At 50.2% G+C, this 19,947-nt stretch overlaps 1 protein-coding gene across 4 annotated transcripts; it reads right to left on the bottom strand.

Moving 5' to 3' along the window:
• Positions 1-8,164: 8,164 nt before the first annotated feature.
• Positions 8,165-19,845, bottom strand: NUDT13 (nudix hydrolase 13). 4 transcript variants are annotated; one of them, XM_048311923.1, is made up of 9 exons: positions 19,576-19,845; positions 13,335-13,445; positions 12,362-12,501; positions 11,764-11,871; positions 11,283-11,389; positions 10,340-10,465; positions 10,025-10,136; positions 9,168-9,322; positions 8,165-8,604 (listed from the first exon to the last, which is right to left on the bottom strand). In XM_048311923.1, the coding sequence occupies exons 2-9, from the start codon at positions 13,415-13,417 to the stop codon at positions 8,410-8,412; spliced, it is 1,026 nt and encodes a 341-aa protein (XP_048167880.1). In that variant the 5' UTR covers positions 13,418-13,445; positions 19,576-19,845; the 3' UTR covers positions 8,165-8,409. The 4 variants fall into 4 exon arrangements, with proteins under 4 accessions (XP_048167880.1, XP_048167878.1, XP_048167879.1 ...); XM_048311921.1 differs by lacking the exon at positions 19,576-19,845 and adding an exon at positions 14,785-15,336; XM_048311922.1 differs by lacking the exon at positions 19,576-19,845 and adding an exon at positions 13,964-14,747.
• Between the last annotated feature and the right edge of the window lie 102 nt (positions 19,846-19,947).

Here is a 19,947-nt window from a genome sequence, read left to right as displayed (position 1 = left end):
CAAAATGATCCTGTCCTGGTCCCTGCTGGATTCCTGGAGCAGGGATCCTTTCCCTCTTTCCCCCTGTGGTGCCTGCCCTGCCCTGCCCCCTTTTCGGGCTTTGTTCCACAGCTTTTGTTTCCACCTCTTGGATCCTTTCCCTCACTCCAGGAGCTCCCAGCAGTTCCACACCCTCTTTTCTCCCATCCTGATCCTTTCTCCAAGAACAGAGCTGTGCATTTCAATTCCCTTCGCTTTTCTCTGACAATTCCCACCAATCCAGACCTAAAGCTGACACAGGGAACACTCAGTGCCCATAAATGCAAATCCAGACCTGGCCATGCCTAAACCAGGAAGTCTGAACACACAATCCTGGACCATCTGCATTAATTCAAATCTAACATTTAGGACACACTGAACACTTCAACATTCCCAAGAAACATCCTGTTGCCTTCAACTCCCAGGGGTTTTTGCTTTGAACTCATACGGACTGGGGGATCAAGGGATTTCCCTGAAAAAACCTGTGTGGTGCACACTGGAATCCCCGATCCCGTGAATCCAGGGAGTGTTAAAAGCTTAAGTCCAACCTGGCCCGCCATAAATTTTTGCCAAATATCCCCCAAATCATCAGGTTAACAGAACCCTGTTCTGGTGCTGCATTTTTAGTATTGGAAAGCCAGGAATTACTTTATTCCCAGCACGGGGCTCTGGATATGGGCTTGGGGAGAACAAGACCTTACCAAGTTACAGAGCCAGGGGATGATGTTTGGGAACAATCCTGGGCTGCCTGGCAGCAATTCATTGTCCCTCTTGTCGCCCACGAACACCTTCAGCAGCTCCTCCAGGAGCCCGGGCCAGCGGCTCTGCCTCTCTGGGAGCGGGAGACATTCCCCTGCCCACTGCAGGCACCTGCAAACCATTCCAGAGTCAGCTCCGAGCCAGGGACGGGGCAACAGCGGGGCAGGGATGGGGCACCCCGAGCCAGGGCCGTGCTCAGCCGTCCCACGGCTCCAGCGGCTCGGGCCCTCGGAAATGCCGGATCTGAGCCTCGTAATCCCTGCAGGGAAGAGGCCGGCTCGGGCCGGGATCAGCGAGGGTGGGAAGCGCCCGGGGTGGGCGGAGGCTCCGCCGCCCCCACGGCCGCGGCATCCGCACAGCTCCGGGGGACGGGGCACCCCCGATGCCGCTCCCCATCCCGTTATGCCGCTCCCCCGTTCCCCGCTCCCCGCCCGGGCCCGTCCATGCCCGCCTGTCCCCCTCGACCGCTCCCTCCTACTCAAACTGGCCGCGCGCAGCCGCGTCCCGCCTCCCCATTGGTCAGCCCTCGGCCCGCCCCGCGTTCCCATTGGCCGCTGGGCCCGTCAATCACGCGGGAAACCCCGCCCACCCCGCCGCCCGCAGGCGCTGTTGCCGTGGCGGCCGCTGGAATGCGGCCCGGGCGCATCCCCAAGGGAAAAGGAGGCACAAAATGAGGAATTGGGAAGTCAAAGGGAAGGGAGGCTGCGCAGCGTCCGCGGCGCCCCGACAACGAAGAGCAGCCCCCTCTCGTCTCCCCATCTTCGTTTCCCACCTCCAAGCCCTGCACATTATCAAGGAGCAGCCCCAACCCTCTCCCATCATTAACTCGAAGATATTCCATGGTTTTTCCAAACTGCTGAATTTATTGTGCTGAAGAGCCGCTTCGTTCAGCGCACACAGGTCCATAGAGCTCCACAGAAAAGTGCTGCGATACAATTCGCGTTACAAGAAGGGGTTATTCCAGAACATACTGCCCAGGCGCCATCCCTCTCCGGGCACAGCCGGATACTCCGGCTGCCCCCCGCATTCCAGACCTTTATACGGGACTTTACATGAGATAAAGCTCCTTCACAGGACAAAGCTGCTTGTTCCCACCGTCCAGGTCAGAGCAGCACCCAGTGGGGACAAGAATGCAGCAGATCCCTCTAAACACATCCCACCTGCCCTCCATGGGTGACCCCGGGCCCACCAGCGCTGCCCTGGCAGGGGCAGATCCCCTTTTCCATCTAAAGAGGATGAAACCATCCCAAAAAACCTACTTGACAATGATTATCACCATCACAATGTGGAAGGCGATGAAGTAAAGCTTGGCAGGCTGAGCTGTCACGTTGGCAAATCCATTGGCAAAGAGTGGAGCGGGAGTTAAGGGAAAAGAGGGAAGGAGGAGCTGAGGGAGGAACCGGGAACCCAACAAAGCCCTCTGAGGGCCCATCTCTGCCCCGTGTCCATGTGCAGTGCCCGGGGAAGAGCAGAGTCTGGGATCAAAGAACCGCCCAGTCCCCCACAGCAAGGAAAGCCCGGCACCCCGGTGTTTCAGGGGCACACAAAGGGCTGTGCAGGGCAGGGAAGGACCAGCAGGACCTTTCTCCTCCTCAGCCCCCGCTCCAAGGCGCAGCAGCCCCAGCTGTGAGCGGCCAGGATGAGGAAGGGGCGGCTCCTGCCAGAGGCCGCTCCCAGAGGGTTCCCCGGGCACAGCTGTGCAGGGAGCTGCTGGTCCAGAGGGGCAATGGGGGCATCCCGAGTGTCCCTCCAGGGACAATGGTCGGAGCACGCGGCAGGAGCTGGGGAGCAGCCGGAGGCACCTGGGCACAGAGCACTGCTCCCACAAAATGCCCAGGGAAAACCCCTCGTGCCAAGGGGCAGCACTTGAGCAGGGAGGGCAGCACGTGGGGTCCCAGGGAAACATTCCACTTTCCCCTTTCATCTTGGCAGCCCTTCCCCAGTGCTCCCAGAAAAAAAGGGGGGTTATGAGGAGAAAAGGGTTTTAAACAGAGGGAAAAAACTTCCTTTTCCATAATTGTCTGTGTTTAAATTGAGGGGGAATCCCCTTCCTCTGCAATTTTAAGGGTATCACTTGAAGGAAACCCTGCCTTTTCCATGCTCTTAGGGGTATCACTTGACAGGGAATCCCCATTTTCCATTATTCTCCAGTTTAAATAGAAGGGGAAAACCTTGACAATGCTATTTTATTGGTCTGAATTGAGCATAACTCCCCCATTTTCATCATCCCAAGGTTTAAATTGAGGGGAAAGCCCGGTTGTCCCTCCTTTATAAGGGTTTGAATTGAGGGAGAAATCCCCCTTTTTCCATCACTGGAGAGACTGGAAGCAAGGAAAACCCCTCTTTTTCCACTATTTTAGGGGATTCAGAGGAGAGAACCCATTTATTGCTACGGCATCTATTTAAGTAGAGACAAACACTCCCTAGTCTCTCATTTTAAGGGGTTCAATTGAAGGAAGCTCCCCCTTCTTCAGCATTTTAAGAATTTAAATCTGTCAAGGGATCTCTCACAAGGGAGCGAGCCCAGCACTCACAAAACCCTCCTGCTGCCAGAGAGCCCATTATTTTTTCAGTTTTATTTATAGTGAACACAGCCCTAATTAGAGGCCCCAACAGGAGTTACACCATGTATATTATTACTATTCTTCTCCACCCTCCATAGTCCTGTGACTCAATAGTCACTAATGAACAATTACAGAACTTAACAAGGAATCATGCAACTCATCTATCTACGCTGCCAAAACAAGAAGCTTTTTTACCCTTTCAGTGGATGCAGCTGTAGTAAAACAGAAGGCATCTACAGAGCCCTTTACTCACCTGGAATTTAAGGCAGAGCAGCCAAACAGCTGCAGCTCCTCCCAGTGCTTTTATCCCTTATGGTAAAATTGCCTCCTCCCTTTTCCCGGGCGTTGTGGGAAGGAGAGGCGGGTCCGGCCAGGGGTATATTAACCCCAGCCCTGGGGCCCCGGGAGCTCCTTGTGTTTGTGGGCTGGGGTGGGGGAAGAGTTCTTCTGTTATTTTAATGACGGTGCTCTTTCAGGTTGTGTCGGCTGTTTTTTTAGGAGATGCTTTTGGCATCTAAAGCAGCAGAGGTTTTGGAGACACTATGAAGAAGACAGCATTGAGTGCAGGGAGTATTTAAGCTCATGGTTTTGGGCTGAGTGTTCAGGGGTGGTAAGGTGCTTTTGTAATTTCCTTTTTTCTTTTTTTTCTTTTTTTTTTTTTTTTTTTTTTTTTCTTAAGAGTGTTGCAACTTCTTGAAATTCCTGATTGTGTCAAGTATGAAACTTCAGATTTTTCAGCAGATTCATTGTGCTACAAAAAGAACCTGTGCTGTGTTAGAGATGATGTCTGAGCTGGAGGCTTCTGATAGGTAAGTTGAGGACTGCAACTGAGAGGGAGTATGAGCAGGGTATCAGGTTAGGAAGTGCCAGGAGAGGTTTTGAGAGTAGTGTGGTAGGAAATGATGTCTATTCAGAGGCCTTCTCAGGCTTTCCTGCAAGCACAGCAGATGCATTTACGTGTTTTAAGGCACACAGATGCACCCACTGTGCTCACAGGAACACCACATAACTCTTGCTAACCCAGGTGTCCATTATAATGATGGCCACAGCCTTTGTCTTGGGATGAAGAGGGATGCTCAAGGACATGGGTGCACTTAGGACAGATGGTCTGTAGCTGACTTGTTGGGGTTTGGCTACTAAACTCAGGCACTGATTTTGGCTTTATTGTAGCTGGTGAAGAGGCTAACCCAGCCATCAGGGGGCCTTCCGAGACAGCTGAGGTGGAGTCGTTTTGTGTCCAGTGTGGATTCATGTCACCAGTCATCCAAAAGCTAAGTTGGGGGCTGGGATCCAGAGATGGGAGGATAGCAGGTTGGAAATTCCCAGGAGAGATTTAAAAATTAGCATAGGGGAAAGGGAGGCCCTCTAAGGGGCCTCTTAAGACAGCTGAAAGGAGTGGCTCTACTTGTGATCAGACCATAGGGTGTGCAGGACAGAGCAGTTCCAGCCTGTGTTGTGTTGTCTAGCGTGTCTTCTGTGTCTTCGTTATCCCTTGGATCAGATCTCGGAGGCCTTTTCCCCTCAAGGGGCTTATTGCAAGTGTCAGCCATCATTTCCAGGTGCTCAAACATTCACTCTTCTCAGCACGATGCTGATCTCGTTTGTTCTTTTACAGTGGGCTTGGCTGTGTCTTGGCATCACAAATCAGAAGTACCGAGTCGGATCTCTTTTGAGGCCTTGTTCCCGGCTGTACTGCCATCCATCCTTTGCAGCTGTGAGCTGTAATGTCCTGGGGCTTGTAAGATTGTCAGGATATGGGAGCATTCTGAATGTGGCACTGTCTCACAGCCACCTTGATCATTGTGAGTGACAGTTCTTAGAACAGGTCACTGTTCCAGTCTTTTCTTCTGCTCCTTAGAGCCTCCTCTGTCCATGGTTGCCATACCATTGGTCATCTCTTTTGGCATCGTGTCGATCCTTGCTGTTGTTCTTCTTGCTGAGAGCTTTTTAAATCATCCTTGTGTCACGCTGTAGCCTAATGTGTTGTTTGTGTTTGTGTTGGGAACTGCTCTGTCCTGTGGAGTAGAGCGGGGGTCGGTGGAGTGGAAAGACTTTACAGGTAACGTTTTGCTTTGCTCAGCTGCCCGAGCCGCACCTCGGGCGGAGCAACCGTGGCCGCTCCGTGCGGGGTTCCGTGGAGAGGCAGGAGCGGCACAGCAGCGTCTCAGTTTGTAGTCATTTGTCTCAGTGCACGCTGTTGTGGGATCCTAGGTGGTTTGCTTTGGGAAATGAGAACTTGGGAAAGGTTACGCTTTCCCTGTGTGTCTGGGGGACTTTGACAAATAATTCTTCTGTGGAGGAATGGGATGTAAACCCCATATGAACAGAGGAGGCCAGAGGAACATGGCAATGAGGTGGGTCAGCACCTGATGTCTGAGCAGGGGTGTGACTTTTGGCTCTACATTTACTTCACTGGAGTGCTGGCCTGGATTTGGGAGGAGCCAAGTAGCCTGGAGCAGTGAGGTTTTTCCTGTCAGAAATCCATGCTGGGGATGTTTTCCCTGGCTGTCCCAAGGGGAAGGAACAGCTCTGGAGTTTTTGCAGCCACAGGCTGGGGATGCATCCCCTGAAAACCAGTTCAGGATCGTTCATCTGACTCTGTCCCTGACCTGTGGCTTCCAGGGAGCCTTCTGGTCGTCTGGATATTCCCAGGAGAGGATATTCCACCACCTGACTTTTAAGCCAGGAATTCCAAACCCAGTAAGTCGGTCACATTCTATGGGAGCTGCCCCAATGGTGGGATGGCAGAGGGCACACCCCACGCTGCTGTTTGGGACATTCCCGACTGGAACGGGAGCCAGCTGGGCATTTTGGAGTGCTGAGGCCACCAGGGCAGCCTTGAGTGGCATTCCCAGGCAATGCTGAGGCATCCCATGGCTGTGGCACGTGGCAACACATGCCTGATGTGGAGCAGAGAGAGGAAGGGAGAAATTCTGAGTTGATGGGAGGAATAGAATTGGGCTTTCCAGAATGGAATTGGTATAGGTGCTGATGGTATCATGGAATCATGGGGTGGCTTGGAAGGGACACAGATGTTGGGGAAGATGAAACAGGAAAGCCTTATAAATATGATTGCCTGACAAAAGATTTTGGGAATATGAAAACTACAGGCAACATCGAAATGAAAGCCACCTTTGAAATACCAAGTCTTAGTTACTGAACAACTAGAAAACAATGGTATGGCCGACTGAAGTAATCCTCTCTTGATGGAACAATACCCTCTGCTTGCAGTCAGGTCCAAGGGTCAGAGCAGACCCTACTAGCTCAGCAGAAGGGGTCCAAAGAGTAGTTTTTAGAAGTTAAGATGTAACACTCTATGGTAATATAAGAACTCTTATAGGCTGTATGTAAATGCTATAGGATTTGTATCTTGTATTAGATTGGTTAGTGACAATTAGAATATTCAGTACAGAAGATGATTTATTGTATTGTAACCAGGACTTCAGACACTTCCACTCTTGCTCTTACACTCTCTCTCTCTCTCTCTCTCTCACCCGCTTGCTCTCTTGGGCCTGCTCCGAGCTGAGTCTGGCAGCTCTGAGCAGTGCCCCTATACCCATGCCCTTTGCAATAAACTGCCTGTGTCCCAAGATCAGACTATAGAGATCTCTTGTCTCCGTCACCGACCGTCCCGCCAGTAACCTACAACAAAGACCCTCTGGGCTCTGTTATCCCATCCCGTGGCAAAGAACACGTCCAAAACTGCCTCCTCACCCTCATGGAATGGCAGTGGGTGTTGGAGCTCTGGCAGGAGCACCTGGTGTGGTGTGTCTGGCGGGGCTGGAGGGCAGGAAGCAATGCCCTTGGCTGTAGCAGAGCACATTCCTACCAGGATGACTAACAGAACTCACAACTGTGAGAGACATGCTCTGACATGCAGGGTATATTGACTGAGGGTTGGGGTAGGAAGGGTGCTCATATATGCCACCATGGCCTGAAAGAATCCCCTCCTGACCTCGTGAAGTAAAAGTAACCTGAGCAAGCACAGTGTGTCTCAACGGTGTGAAAGACTTCTTTTGTTACTTACTGCTCAGGTGTCAGGACTGCAGATTTTTACCACTGCTCAGCTGCAGTGAATCCCAGTGGTGGCAGTCAGTGATACATCCCTGTTCCCCCTTCAAGCACCTGAATTTGCAATCGTGGCATCTGAGCTCTGACCAAGCAGGCAGAAAGGACTGTCAGTCTGAATCAGCAGCTGATCAAACATCCTTTCATCTATCTCTTTCACTAAGTTTTCCTTGCCCAGACGGTCTCCTTGTTGCTCTTCCTCCAGAGAGGTGGTACCATTTCATCAGTAAAATCAGACCAGCTCTCCAGACAAGCCACAGACTTTGGCCTCAGGGTAAGAGGCACTGATCCTTTCAAGATTTTTCTCTGTTGTAAGTGAAGTTCCTGTCGTGGCAGTTCCTGTCACCTTTGCGTTGTCTGGCTTATGTGTAGGTTTTGCTCTTCCCCTCTCTACCACCAGATAGCTCTGTTCTCTCTTTCTTCAGACAGAAGTAACTGTCTTAACAGTGGGGAAAAGGTAGATGCCCATTTAGCATTTGCAAAAAAAAAAAAAAAATTTGGAGGTTTTATATGAAAATGGAAGATTGAATGGGAAGAGACAGAAGAAGGGGAGAGCAAACAGGCAGTGGCTTTTCTTCTGGTTTTTGATAGCTCTTCCAGATCCATATGAACACGGACACTGGAAAGTGCCAGTGTCCCTTTATTTCTGTTCTGGTAAAAAGGGTGCATTCAATATCCATCCAAGATGGGAAAAATGGAGGAAAATAGGACATTGGTGCTATGGGGTCAGTGACAGCTGGTCACAGTAAGCTTGATGCTTTGGATCTAAGAATTTTATTGTACATTTACTGCAAGTCATGGGATCTCAGAGGTGATCCACTGTACTTGGGACTGTCAGATCAGTTCAGAGACGGCTTTGCAGGTTGGTGTGCCTGAGTGCAGGAGTGCCAGCAGCGTGGTGCTGTCCTCACTGTAACACAGCCCTTGCCTCCAGGGACTCTGGAAGCTTTTCTGTTGAGCTTTCACAGTTCTGGTGGAATCACAGACTCGAAGCCCTGCCTTAAGCTGTCTGGGCACTCTGCTGCTGAACCCACTCACGGATCAGCTGGTGAGCAATGGCCTGTTTGGGAGGGAACCAGGGTAAAAAACTACCATCATCTTGCTTTGAAGATCTGGGCTCTCTCTTGAGACCCTCCACAATTTCTTCCAGGCCAAACCAACGGGCTTCCTCCAGTTCCAGGGTGTCCATACTGATCTGAAAGGAATTCAGAGAGCACCAGTTCCTTAAATCAGCTGTAAATGTGGGCAGTGGTACCTTGTCCATTCTTGCTTCCATAGAGACCCTATGCTGGAATGCCCAGAGCACTACATCCATGCTTGAATTAAACACTGATGCCAATCCAGTGAAGGATATTACTGTGCACCAGAACTTGTTGTGCTGGCCTCCTTAGGGAAGCCACAAACCAACCCTGCTCCATCATGGCAAAGTACCAGTGGCTGAGCACAGTAGTTAACGTGACAGAATCTGCATGTTCTATGGCAAATGTGTGAGGGAACCTCCTCTGCTAAGTTCAGAGATAAAAATACAGGGGTGTTGGGCTCTGGGCTTGTATATGTAGTGACCTGAGTGAAATCTGGCACCTTGCATCAGAAGATGATAGGATTGTTTTGAAGTTTGTTCTGCACTTGCAGAAAAAGCCAGCGGAACACTGCATTTAAGGAGGGTCTGGTGCTCTCCCAACTAAATTCTGCGGACTGAAGGAGATTTCGCCGCCCGGGGCAGGCAGCGCAATGCCTCAGGGAGCCCGAGCCGCTCACCTCAGTCCGCTGCGCTCCCACCAGGGCGTGGCAGGCGATCATTAAGCAGCTGCTGGGGAAGGGCCAGTGCTGGGAAGCCGAGTAGCGGAGCGACTCCACCTCCAGCCCCACCTCTTCGGCCACCTCTCGCCGCACTGTCTCCTCCACGTTCTCACCTAGAACCAACCCGAGTCAGGCAAGGACAGGCACGCTCATTGCCGCTGCGGGGGCTCCAGCCGTGCTGACCTGGAAGCACTTGTGGGCGGCATGCTCCATTAAATTCGGCAGCCTCCGATAAACACAGGCACCAGAGACATTTTTGGCCCCATCCTATATACAGATGGTGGACAAAACAATTCTAAGCCGTTTTCCCTCCTGTAACAAGAGGTCTGTAGGTTTTTTTCCTAAGCCAGACGGCATGAGCCACGGAATGGATTTAAAAAGGATCAGGGGTTATACCCTGGTGAGTTTAAAGCTTATGTTTACTATCAGGGACTAGAACAACTGCTAGACACCTATAATAACCATTCCCTTCAGGCACATAACAGCTACTTTGAATTCTGTGTGCACAGAAACACTAATTTATTTAGATCTAATGTTTTTCCCGGCTATCCCAGAATCACAGACTGGTTTGGGTTCAAAGGGACTTCAAGGATCATTTAGTTCTAGCCCCCTGCCATCAGCATGGACACCTTCTGCTAGACCAGGTTAGTCCAAGGCTTACCCAGCTTGGCCTTGAACACTTCCAGGGATGGGGGCACATGGGGATGGGGACACACATCACCTGTGTGTCCATCCTTCTCTGTGAATGTGGATTTGGCTGATGTCCCCACACCCTGCATGGCCAAGGCCACTGTGCTGGATCAGAACTCACTTACCCATGTCACAGAAGCCTGACAGAGCCGTGAACATCCCTTGGGGAAACGAGGGCTGTCGGGCGAGGAGGCACCGGCTCCTGTCGGACACCAGGGTGATGACCACTGGAGACATCTGGCACGTGCACCACAGAGCAAAAGAAGAAGTTCAGGCAAAACAAGTTAAGTGCAAATTTTTGCTTTTCCTGGCTGGTCGAGGGTCACTGGCTGACCACTAAAGACAAAGGACCCAGCTGCACACAAATCCCTTTCCCTGCTTCCCCTCGGGGTGACCCAGCAGGGTTGCTACAGAGCCCTGTGTCCCTCACCTGTGCTCACCTGTGGGTAGTAAGTGACTCCACTGGCGTGGCAGACACGCTTGCTGCCAGCTGGGTTCTTCTGAGTGGGCTGCCCAGTTTTGCTGCAGTACTGGTGGGAATCATGCCACCGGAGAAGGGACTGGGCCTGCCAACACAGAGGAACACAAACCTTATTCATACCTAGAGGGAAGGAATAATTCAGAGCAGTCTCCCTGAATAATGCTTTGCATGCAGTCATGGGGATAAACTCTGATTATCTTTGGAAGCCTCAGAAAGGTCAGTGAAGTATGGGCAGTGCTTTGAAAAGTGGCAGATTCTGCAATCCATGTTTCCTGCTTCTAAATCTGAGTACGTTTGGGGGAGGTGGGCAAGAGCTGTTGTTTATTGGGACATAATGGGAGTTGTAATGGACTATTATAAAGAGTCTCCAGCCCTGAATATCTTCTTGAAAAATAGCCCAGGCATCACAAACATTATAGAGCAGGAAAGGAAACATGGGCTATTTCTCCCTACAGGTGAGGACAGCTGATTTTCACACACAGGCCTTTTCTTAGGCCTTCCAAACACAGGACATCTGCAGAGTACCAGCTTGTGAGTGAGAGAAGATGTGTAAGTTTGTTTGTGACATCCAGTTTGCCTGATAGTTGTTGAGCTGAGGACAAACTGGGATTGCTGCTAAGGTCAGCACATTTCACTCTGAACATGCAGCAGCCTGATGCCAAATGGCATAAATTACTGCAGTCACTTCACTTTGAAGTTACTTGTCTGTTCCTCTTGCATCTTTCTTTTGGGACCACAACTCTGGGAAAACTGGTGTAATTTATAGTGTATCTGTACCTAGGTTCCTGAAAGTGTACAGCAGGTACTTCTACAATATTAGATCATAAAACAACATGGGAGACAAGGAGAAGGGTCAACGTAAGAAATCACAGCTTCTTAAAGTAAAAAGCCCTGTCCAATACCGAAGCCAGCAAAGGAGAATCCTTCCCATCCACTACAAAGAGAGCCTTTCGTAGGTCAGTGAACGATCCCTGGAGTTCTGACTCAATGGCTGACTTATCCAAGGCTCCTGTAAAAAAAAAAAAAAAAAAAAATTGATCTCAGAAATTTCAGCTATTATTGCTATTATTCCAATTTTATGCCTTTTGTTGTTCCAGTGTACAATTTCTAGGACTTCCCATGGAAGTGAACCACACCAGGGGTAGCATTCCCAGATGTCAGTGGCCTGCCCCCAGCCCACCTTTACTGCCACACACAGCCCAGGAGCAGCAGTGCAGCCCGTGGCTGCGACCTGCCGCGCTCATCGCAGCTCCTACAGAGACTCAGCCCAGCCCTCCCTGGCAGGACAGGTTCTCCCCAGGACCAGGGATGCTGCCTTGGCAGCACCTCCATCTCAGTGCACCAAACTGGTGCTGGCATGGACGGAAGAGGAGTCATCCCAACCTAAATCCAGCGCGAAGTGCGGTCTGTGCTCGTCCGAACAACCGATCAGCACCGACTTCTCTAGCCACTGTTCAGCCTCTGGGAGCTTCTCCAGAATCCGTTTCATCTCTAAACAGCAGGGAAAGGGCAAGAGAAAGCTGTGATGGAAGCAAATCCAGGTAACTGTGATGTTCTCTGGATTGCCAAGGCACAGACAATCTTAGCTCAAGGCAGAATGCCCATGTGTGAAAGGGGACCAGACAAGTGATCCCGCCCAGATAGAAACCTAAATTCTGGCTTTCCTCCTAAGCTGTAGGAAGTTTAGACGATGTCAGGCTAAAGGTCCAAATGTTGTAATGCTTGGGGAGCAGATGTCCATTGGTTTTGTCCTGCACCAGCCAATACCTTTCTCTCAAAGAAAACTTTTCCTACATTACACCAAAAAAAAACTTTGTCAGTAAGGCCTTACTTGTTTTCCTGCCAGCCCTCTCTCTTCAAAAGGTACAGTCCCAAATATTTAAACCTGATTGCCTCAGAACAGATTGGGTTGATATGTGACTCTCTCATTTCATCTCTCATTCCAGGTGTTTCTTTCTGGATGCACTGACTTCTTTCTTACCTGCTGCACTGAGCTGTGGTACCAAATATTTCTTCCCAACTTTCTGCAGGAAGGGGGAGAGATTGTGAAAGAGGTAGAAAGCTCCTGAGGCCTGGGCTTGCCTGCAAAGGCTGTCATCTTCCTTTAACTGATTTAAGTATCTGCAGTGAGAAAACGATTGGGAAGATGAATTGAAGATTGTGTTGAGATTATTGCTTATTTGGAGGCATTTATTTTGCACAGAGCAGGGGGGCTGAATGGGCAGATCAGATTTAAGGCATTCCACATGCTTTGAGAGTTTTGACAGCTGAGTCGCTCTTTGGTGGGCTGCAGCCTCTAGTGAAGTTTGTGTGGCAGAAAATACTGCAGTTCTTACCTACCACGTGAGTACCCTCAAGTTTCGAGATGCAAGAAGATCAGTAACCCAGTCTCTCAATCCAAAAGGTCTTCTGTAAAGGCTGCAGAAAACCTTGATCTTCCCTTTAGTCCCCTCCCAACTCAGAATATTCTGTGAATTTGGATGGCTCCAAATGCTGTTTGGCCAAATTGCTGAGCACTTCTGATGTTGAATCTGGTTCCCATCAGGCTATGTGCATTGTGTTTTACCTGTCACACTGATGTGAGGGGTAAAAACCACATCTTAGGGTACAGCCTGCTGGAGCTGCATTAGGAAAAAAAAAATCATAGGAAAAGGGTGTCAGCATGTGCTCCTTTCAGACTGTTTGAAGCAGTATTTAAAGTGAGGAGAGCAGCATCACTTCAAGTCTGCCTGGAGCCCTCGAGCCAGGACAGGCAATCATTACCAGAGCTGCAGCCTGAGAGAACCAGTCACTACCAGCGGTGAAGGGAGCTGTTACCATTTACAGAGCTCACTGTGTGCATTACTGTGTGATGGCTGGACTGTTAAAAGAGTAACCCCCCAGGTTAGAGTTAGGTAGGGCTGCTCGTGCCGAGCTCTGGCCTCTCAGGACTCACGAATCAGATGAGAACTTACCTCATTTTTCTCACATAGGTGGAGTGTAACCTGCAGACAAGGGAGGAAACTCTCCTGTGCAGCGCTTGGTAAACCACAGCCATAACCAACACCCACAGCTGGTGTCCCTGCCTGAAAAAAAAGGGCATAAAATGTAATGCAGCAGCCCTGCAAGGTTAAGTTTGATTTAAAAGGTGCAATAACCAGGTAAATCTCCCTCTCAGAGTCTGCAGAATCTGCTTTCTAAAATGATCACTTCAGTCACACTTCAAACCCCATTTCAGGCCATTTTAAGATTGCTTAAAGGCACCTCCGTTTGTTTCCATCTCTGAGTGTACACAGGTCTTACAGAATTTGCTTATAAGACTTGATTAAACCTTCCTGTCCCAAATCCCTGTGTCCCCGGGAAAAGGGCACAGAAGGTGGCTGCTCTCTTGTTGGTTTCCTGCACAGTTGTAATGGCCTCGATCCAACCACACATCCTACTGCAGCACACAGTGGATCTGTGGGAAAGGCACTGATGCCAGGAGAGAGTGAAAGACAAAAGATCAGCTGTGGAAGAGAATTCCCTGAGTTAGACAGGAGACAGCAGTCGCAGCTGAATGGGATCATCTCCAGCTATGAATGCTTTTTGTGTCAAAGAATCTCACCACGTTCTCAGCCCAGGCCATGTCAGACTGCAGCTTGACCTTGGCTTCAGGATGTCAGGAAACAGCCACATTCACCCGAGACAAAAATTAACTGTGGTCCACAGTCCTCGATGATCACTTAGAACATTCCACTTTGCAGCCACAGAACTCGAAGCCCTTTACGGAGGAAGTCACGTTCGCTTGGTTACAGACACATAAGCAGTGCCAGGAAGAGTCTCAGAGTTCTTCCTTCAGCAAAGTCTGTGATGGGAGCCTGAGAGGTGCCTCAGCAGAGGCTCCTATTTGCACGTGGAAACTCCGCCTTGTGGCTTTGGACATCCGTGGCCCAGATCCCCTTTCCCACCGTCTCAGCTGACTGGGACGGTCCCTCGGGGACACAGGGGAGCCAAGCCTGTTGGGATGCTGGGAGCAGTGGGAGCTCGGCACGCTGGTGCAGACACGTGTGGGGACGGCGGCTGCCACACAGACCGTGTCAAGAGGGTTTCGTGGTGTGACACCCGTGTGGCTGTCCCTCCTCCACAGCCCGGCGTGCCAAACTCCCCGGCGCTGCACCCGGGAGCGCCGCGCTTTGCTCTGGAATGAGCAGCAGGATGTCACAGGGAGGAGCTTCTGCCCAGAACTACGAGTGTGCGGGCGTTTAACCCCTTCCTCCCTAGGAACCACCGTGCCGGGCTCTGGTTGGAACCACCCACAGCTCGGAGCTGGCGACAGCAAAGGCTCCACCTGGAGAGGCCGTCCCGACCTTCCGTGAACTCCACGCAGGCTGTGCAGCCCGCAGGAGGGCTCCAGGCTGCCATTCCCCGTGGATTTTCCCCACTTACCGCGCCGTGTGCCGTCTCCAGCGGCAGGGATCGGCTCCGGATCCCGGTGACCTCCGGCAGCAGCGCAGCCACTCTGCTGGCTCTGAGTCACTGCCCGCACTGGGAGCGCTGGGAGCTGTAGTTCTGCCCAGGCTGCTGGCACGCAGCTCCCGGCTTGGATTCACTTCTGGAGATTGTTCCTGCTCGTTTCTTTCCCCCCTTTCTTTCCCCCCTTTCCTTCCCCCCTTTCCTTCCCCCCTTTCTTTCCTTCCTTCTAGCTTCTCTGGGGTTTGTCTCCACAGCATGGGAGCCCTGTTTAAAGTTAAGGACCATTCGTCCTCGAAGAGGAAAAGATGCCAGAAGCTCTATCTATCCAAAGGCTGGAGCCGCTCAGTATCCCAGCACCCAAATACCCGCGGCTGGATTTGCCAGCGAATAGCTCTGATCAGAGCGCACCCTGTGCCAAGGCACGTCAGAATAATGACAAATCATTTTCATTCCTTTTTAAGCGAACAAACAGATTCCTCTCGAGTACTGAAAACATTATTCTGGGTTGGAGCCCACCTGACTATATTTAGCACAAAGAGAATTTTATAAACGTACGAAAAGTAAATGTTTTCAGGGCGGCCTGTTGCTTTTTGGTGATGAATTGAGCCGTTCTAATCGAGAACTCACGTCATGTAATTTGAGAGCGTAGCTTGTAAAAATAATAAATAGAATATCCAGGGAAATAGTACTCTTGTTACCAGAGTTACTTACAAGTTTAGGTTTAATTGTGCTTGACTGCTATTTTTATGCTTCCTGAAGCAGAGCAAGCCCAGTCTTTATCAATCCACCAGGCTAATTGGATTAATGGACAAAACACATCTTCCCTTAATAAGATAAAGGATTGAAATATAATCTCTAAGGGAAGTATCCACCCTGCTGTTAAAACAAACTAACAGATTTATTGACCCTACCTGCCCCCAGATATGGATCTTGCAAGAAGAGCTGGCTTTAGACAGAAGCAGCCAGAGGAGATACTTCGGGCATCAAATCTCGGGACAGCCTCTCCAGCTCGTTCTGCCCACAGCAGCCAGGTGGTTGGTAAGGGAGGATTAAAAGCCAGAGCACCACACTGCAGTGTAGACAACCCTCTGAAGGCAGGGCAGTGCTCTGGCCTCTTGTTGTTACATGCAGCTGAAAACCCTCATGGATTGGATTAGCCCAATCATGGCCACCTGGCCTGTGTGCCACGGGAAGATGGAGAAAATGAGATGAGAGCCTGCACTTGTGCTGCTGTCTGAGCCATGGGAAGCCAGGCAGTCTGTGAGAGATTCCTTGTGCCTTCTCCGAGGGGTCACACGTTAACTGCCCTGTTAAATGTTTCTGCAGCATGTAAGCAAGGGGGATGCTTTTGAAACAGACGCTTTCTTGTCACTTACTCAATTATTTAATTCAAGAACCACAAATACCAGCTGTTGGTTTGGCACCTGAGTTGTTTCTTCGTAAGTATTTTTGGGCTCTGAGTTGAGCGAGCTGCATCTGTGAACTGTTCATTTTAGTCCCTTGCAGCCATTGTACCCCATCCTGGGAGCAATCCTGGGAGTGAACTGAGAGCCTGGACACACAAATGTGTCTCTGACAGCTTTCTGTATCTTAATAATTTGAGCTTTGGCAGGGCCGCAGAGGAAGTGAATCCCAGAAACTCTCCTGATGCAGTAAGAGCAAGGCAAAGAGGACACAAGCAGTAAGAACAAATACTTGTCATCTCTTACATGGACAAGATTAAGGTAAATCTTTGGTCCTGTGTTGCTAAAATAATAATTTTTTTTAATCTGGGCTTGTAAAATACTCATATTGAAATTAAGAGTCAGTACAAGATTTTTCCAAGCCATAAAAGTGGCTGGAAAATGTAAATCTAGGCTAATAATGGTTATAGTACTGATCTTGCTGCTTCTTTTCTGTTTTGTGTCCTTCTAGATGCCCCCAATAAGCAGAAATGAGCATTAGAATTGCTAGCAGCTGGCCCTTGTAAGACTGTTAATGGCCTTAAATACATGAAACCAGCAAATTCACATTGACAACCTGTGGTCAAGCCACACGAAACTTCTTGGAAGGAAAAAAAAATTCCTTTTTTTAGGACAAGCCTGGGGAAAGACAAACCACCTCTTTAAAGAGAAAGCTAATGAGTAGCCTTCCCTCTATCATTAAACTTTAGATGCAAACTAACCAAATCTGGCTTTTCTCCAAAGTTAGAATCATGAGTATTATGTATATGATGGACTCCTACAGTTTCTCACACTGAGGGTGGGGACCTTGAAGTAAAGAAACTGCCTAATTTGTTCTGCTGATTCCATCCTGGACAGGTGTAGGGGGGAGACACTGTGACTTGTGAGAGGAAAAGGTTCCAAGAGGACAGTGAGCACGACCAAGGACTTGGCCACTGCAAGGAACTAGGTAGGCTCTGACTGCAGCCTGCGTGAGGGATGGGTACGGGGTGCCTCACCCCACCCATGAGCCTCATTAATCAAATCTAACGAGCTGGAGCCTTCAGCCCCATGCTGATCAGCTTGTTGGTGTTCCCCACTGCCTGCCTTACTTCCTAAGGATATCTGGTAGTGCAAAAGAGGATGAGAAAGCAGCAGATCTCGCTTGAAAAAAATCTGAATGCGCTTCTACAGCGTGTGGGGTTTTGTCAAATCTCCAGAAGCTGCTGTTAGACCTCTGGCTAGATGTTATGGACTCTTTGGATAACGGGGCTTTAACTGGATGCCTCAGCTAGAAGCTTGGATATCACTCTAGTATTTCCTGCTAGTTGTAGGAGTTGTATTTCTGTTGGAAGGCGACCAAAATGAGAGGAAAGGAAGGCTTATTTTTTTGACGGATAGTTCCACTAAAAGCTGGCCTTCTTCCTGCTCTGGCGCAGCAGCACTCGCAGTGCTGGCCGTGCCGCCAGCTGTGGGGACACATCTGCGTCCACAGCTGGACAAGAAATGACTACATTCACCTCACGTCATTGTTTGTTTCTCCTGTGAGACACTTTCCATCTCAGCAGCCCCCCAAAATGGGACAGAACACCCGCAGCTCGCTCTTCTCAAGGCACTGCTGGGTGAGTGGGAGCTGAGGTGAGGGTCTGGGTACAGGGAGAAATCTCAGCTGTGGGTCACGCTGCAGCCCGCAGTCCCCCCTTCTGACCGAGGTGGTTTTAAGGCAGTTCAGTCACCCTGCTGAAGAATGTGTTAGAGGGGGATTTTGCCCCCTGTGGTGCCTTTGCCCAGCTGTTTTTGTTGTGAAAGATTTCCAGCTGGCAGTGACCAAAAATGTGTGCCTTTAAAGGGCACCTTTGAAGGCTGGTTATGCTAGTGAGGAGGTGATCCTTTACCTGAAACCCACATCTAGAGAGAAAGGAAAAAATGCTTAGGAATGTCCCTGATTCCAACTTAATTGCTGGAATGGACAAATAACCGGTTTATTTATGAAATCCTAGAAAACAATGAGCAGTCAGCACCAATCTCTCAGAGCAAGACTCATCCAAGCAGCGTTTTAATGTCTTTAATAGTTGGGTGGGCCAGAGAGGGGTGAGAGCTGATAATGGTTGGTGATACAGCCTTTGCTACTGCCTTGGAAGCTGCTTTTGGGACCAGCCAGGTTTAGATGGAAGCCCTGGAAGAGGGGGGGGAGGCTGCTTCAGCAGCTGCACTTGACGAAGGCACCATCAGTGTGGAAATGTCTTCACCTGGGCTGGTAGGACAAGGTGAGTGGGGAGTGTCAGCTGGGGGAGTGATCCTGATCCCTCCCCATCCCCTCCTGGGTGTGGAACCTTGGCTGCCGTGCGGGGCCCCAGCCTGGGCTCTGCCAGGGGAAACAGACGCTGCTGGAGGTGGGAGTTAGAATCACAGAATATCCAGAGTTGGAAGGGACTCACCAGGTCACCAACTCCAACCCCTGGCCCTGCCTGGGACACCCCAACAATCCCATCCTGTGCCTGAGAGCACTGAGAATGGTGTAGCAGGGACCTTCCTAGGCTGGGCTTGAGAATCTCAGAGGTGTTTTCCAGTGATGTCTGTGTAACTTAGGTCAAAGTAACAAAGTGGTTATACAGCTTGGGTTATAAGATATCTATATAACCTTAATATCAATATAACCTAAACCATGACTTTTTGTCTATATAACCTGAAGCATAGCCTTCTATACTTATATAGCCTGAATCATAGCTTTTACTTATGTAGCCTGAATCATAACTTCTATACCTGTATAACCTGATGCTTATATAACCTGAATCATAACTTCTGATACCCATATAACCTGATATGAATAACTTTTTATACAAGGACTAGTATATAGTTAACTAGTTGCTTATATGCAGAATAGAGAAAAAGGAAACAAAACCAAAACAAAACAAACTTACCAGGTGTATAGTTTTAGAGCTAGATAAGTGTAGTACTAGTGAGAAATTGGCAAGCCAAAGCCAATTAGCCACAAAACAAAGAATTTAGGCCGGTTAAGACCAGATGGCCCGAAGAGCACCGTGACTGCGCATGCCCCGAAGACAAAGCTGAAAAGTTCAAGTGCAAAGAAGACTTTGGAGTCCTTCATCAAAGACTCCCAAAGACCCCCGAACTGGGGAAGTGCATGAGCAGTGCAAAGACTTATCTAATAACCATGGGATCATGCTATGTAAATTAGTTCTGGCGCATACGTGACGATGCTGTAACGACAGAGCAAGATTAAGCAAAATTTACTGTATAAATACACCACTACACTTGACAAAGGCGGATGAGTTAGGAGGAAAAAATCCCCCTCACCACCAGCGCTGCAATAAACAAATACCTGCTCTACAGGCATCGGTCTGTGGGGATTTATGTCCAGCCTATTTTTCGGGCATCACCAGCCTAACTGATTCGGCGATGCTGGGCCCAGGTGCGGGGCCGGCAGGGCTGCAGGGCGGCGTCCCGGCGTTTTAGGCCTTTTCCGGCACCTGTTACTCCAGCAGCAGCGCTGTGGCTCGGTGCTGCTCGGGGCTGCTCCCGCTGGCTCCCGGCCGGTGCCGCTCCGAGCGCGGGGCCCGCGGCTGCGGAGGGCCCGGGGCACCCACGTGGAGCCGCGGCGGCCGCGCATGCGCGGAGCGGCGGCCGCCGCTGTGACCGGGCTCACGTAGCGCGCGGGCCGCGCCGCCCCGCGGGGCGTGGCCTGAGGGGGCGG

This window comes from Corvus hawaiiensis, chromosome 8 (genome assembly GCF_020740725.1).
Source record: "Corvus hawaiiensis isolate bCorHaw1 chromosome 8, bCorHaw1.pri.cur, whole genome shotgun sequence".
Classification (NCBI taxonomy): Eukaryota; Metazoa; Chordata; class Aves; order Passeriformes; family Corvidae; genus Corvus; species Corvus hawaiiensis.
The sequence above is the reverse complement of the archived record's forward strand: the minus strand, read 5'-3'. Positions and strand labels throughout refer to the sequence as shown.

What these genes read in the sequence shown, in the direction of transcription:
- NUDT13 (XM_048311921.1), bottom strand. Translation starts at nt 15,068, where the DNA reads ATGCTGTGGAGACAAACCCCAGAGAAGCTAGAAGGAAGGAAAGAAAGG. An exon ending in ACCACAGCTCAGTGCAGCAG is followed by an intron (nt 11,872 to 12,361) that starts GTAAGAAAGAAG and finishes CCTGCTGTTTAG; the next exon opens with AGATGAAACGGATTCTGGAG. An exon ending in TGGGAGCGCAGCGGACTGAG is followed by an intron (nt 8,605 to 9,167) that starts GTGAGCGGCTCG and finishes AATTCCTTTCAG; the next exon opens with ATCAGTATGGACACCCTGGA.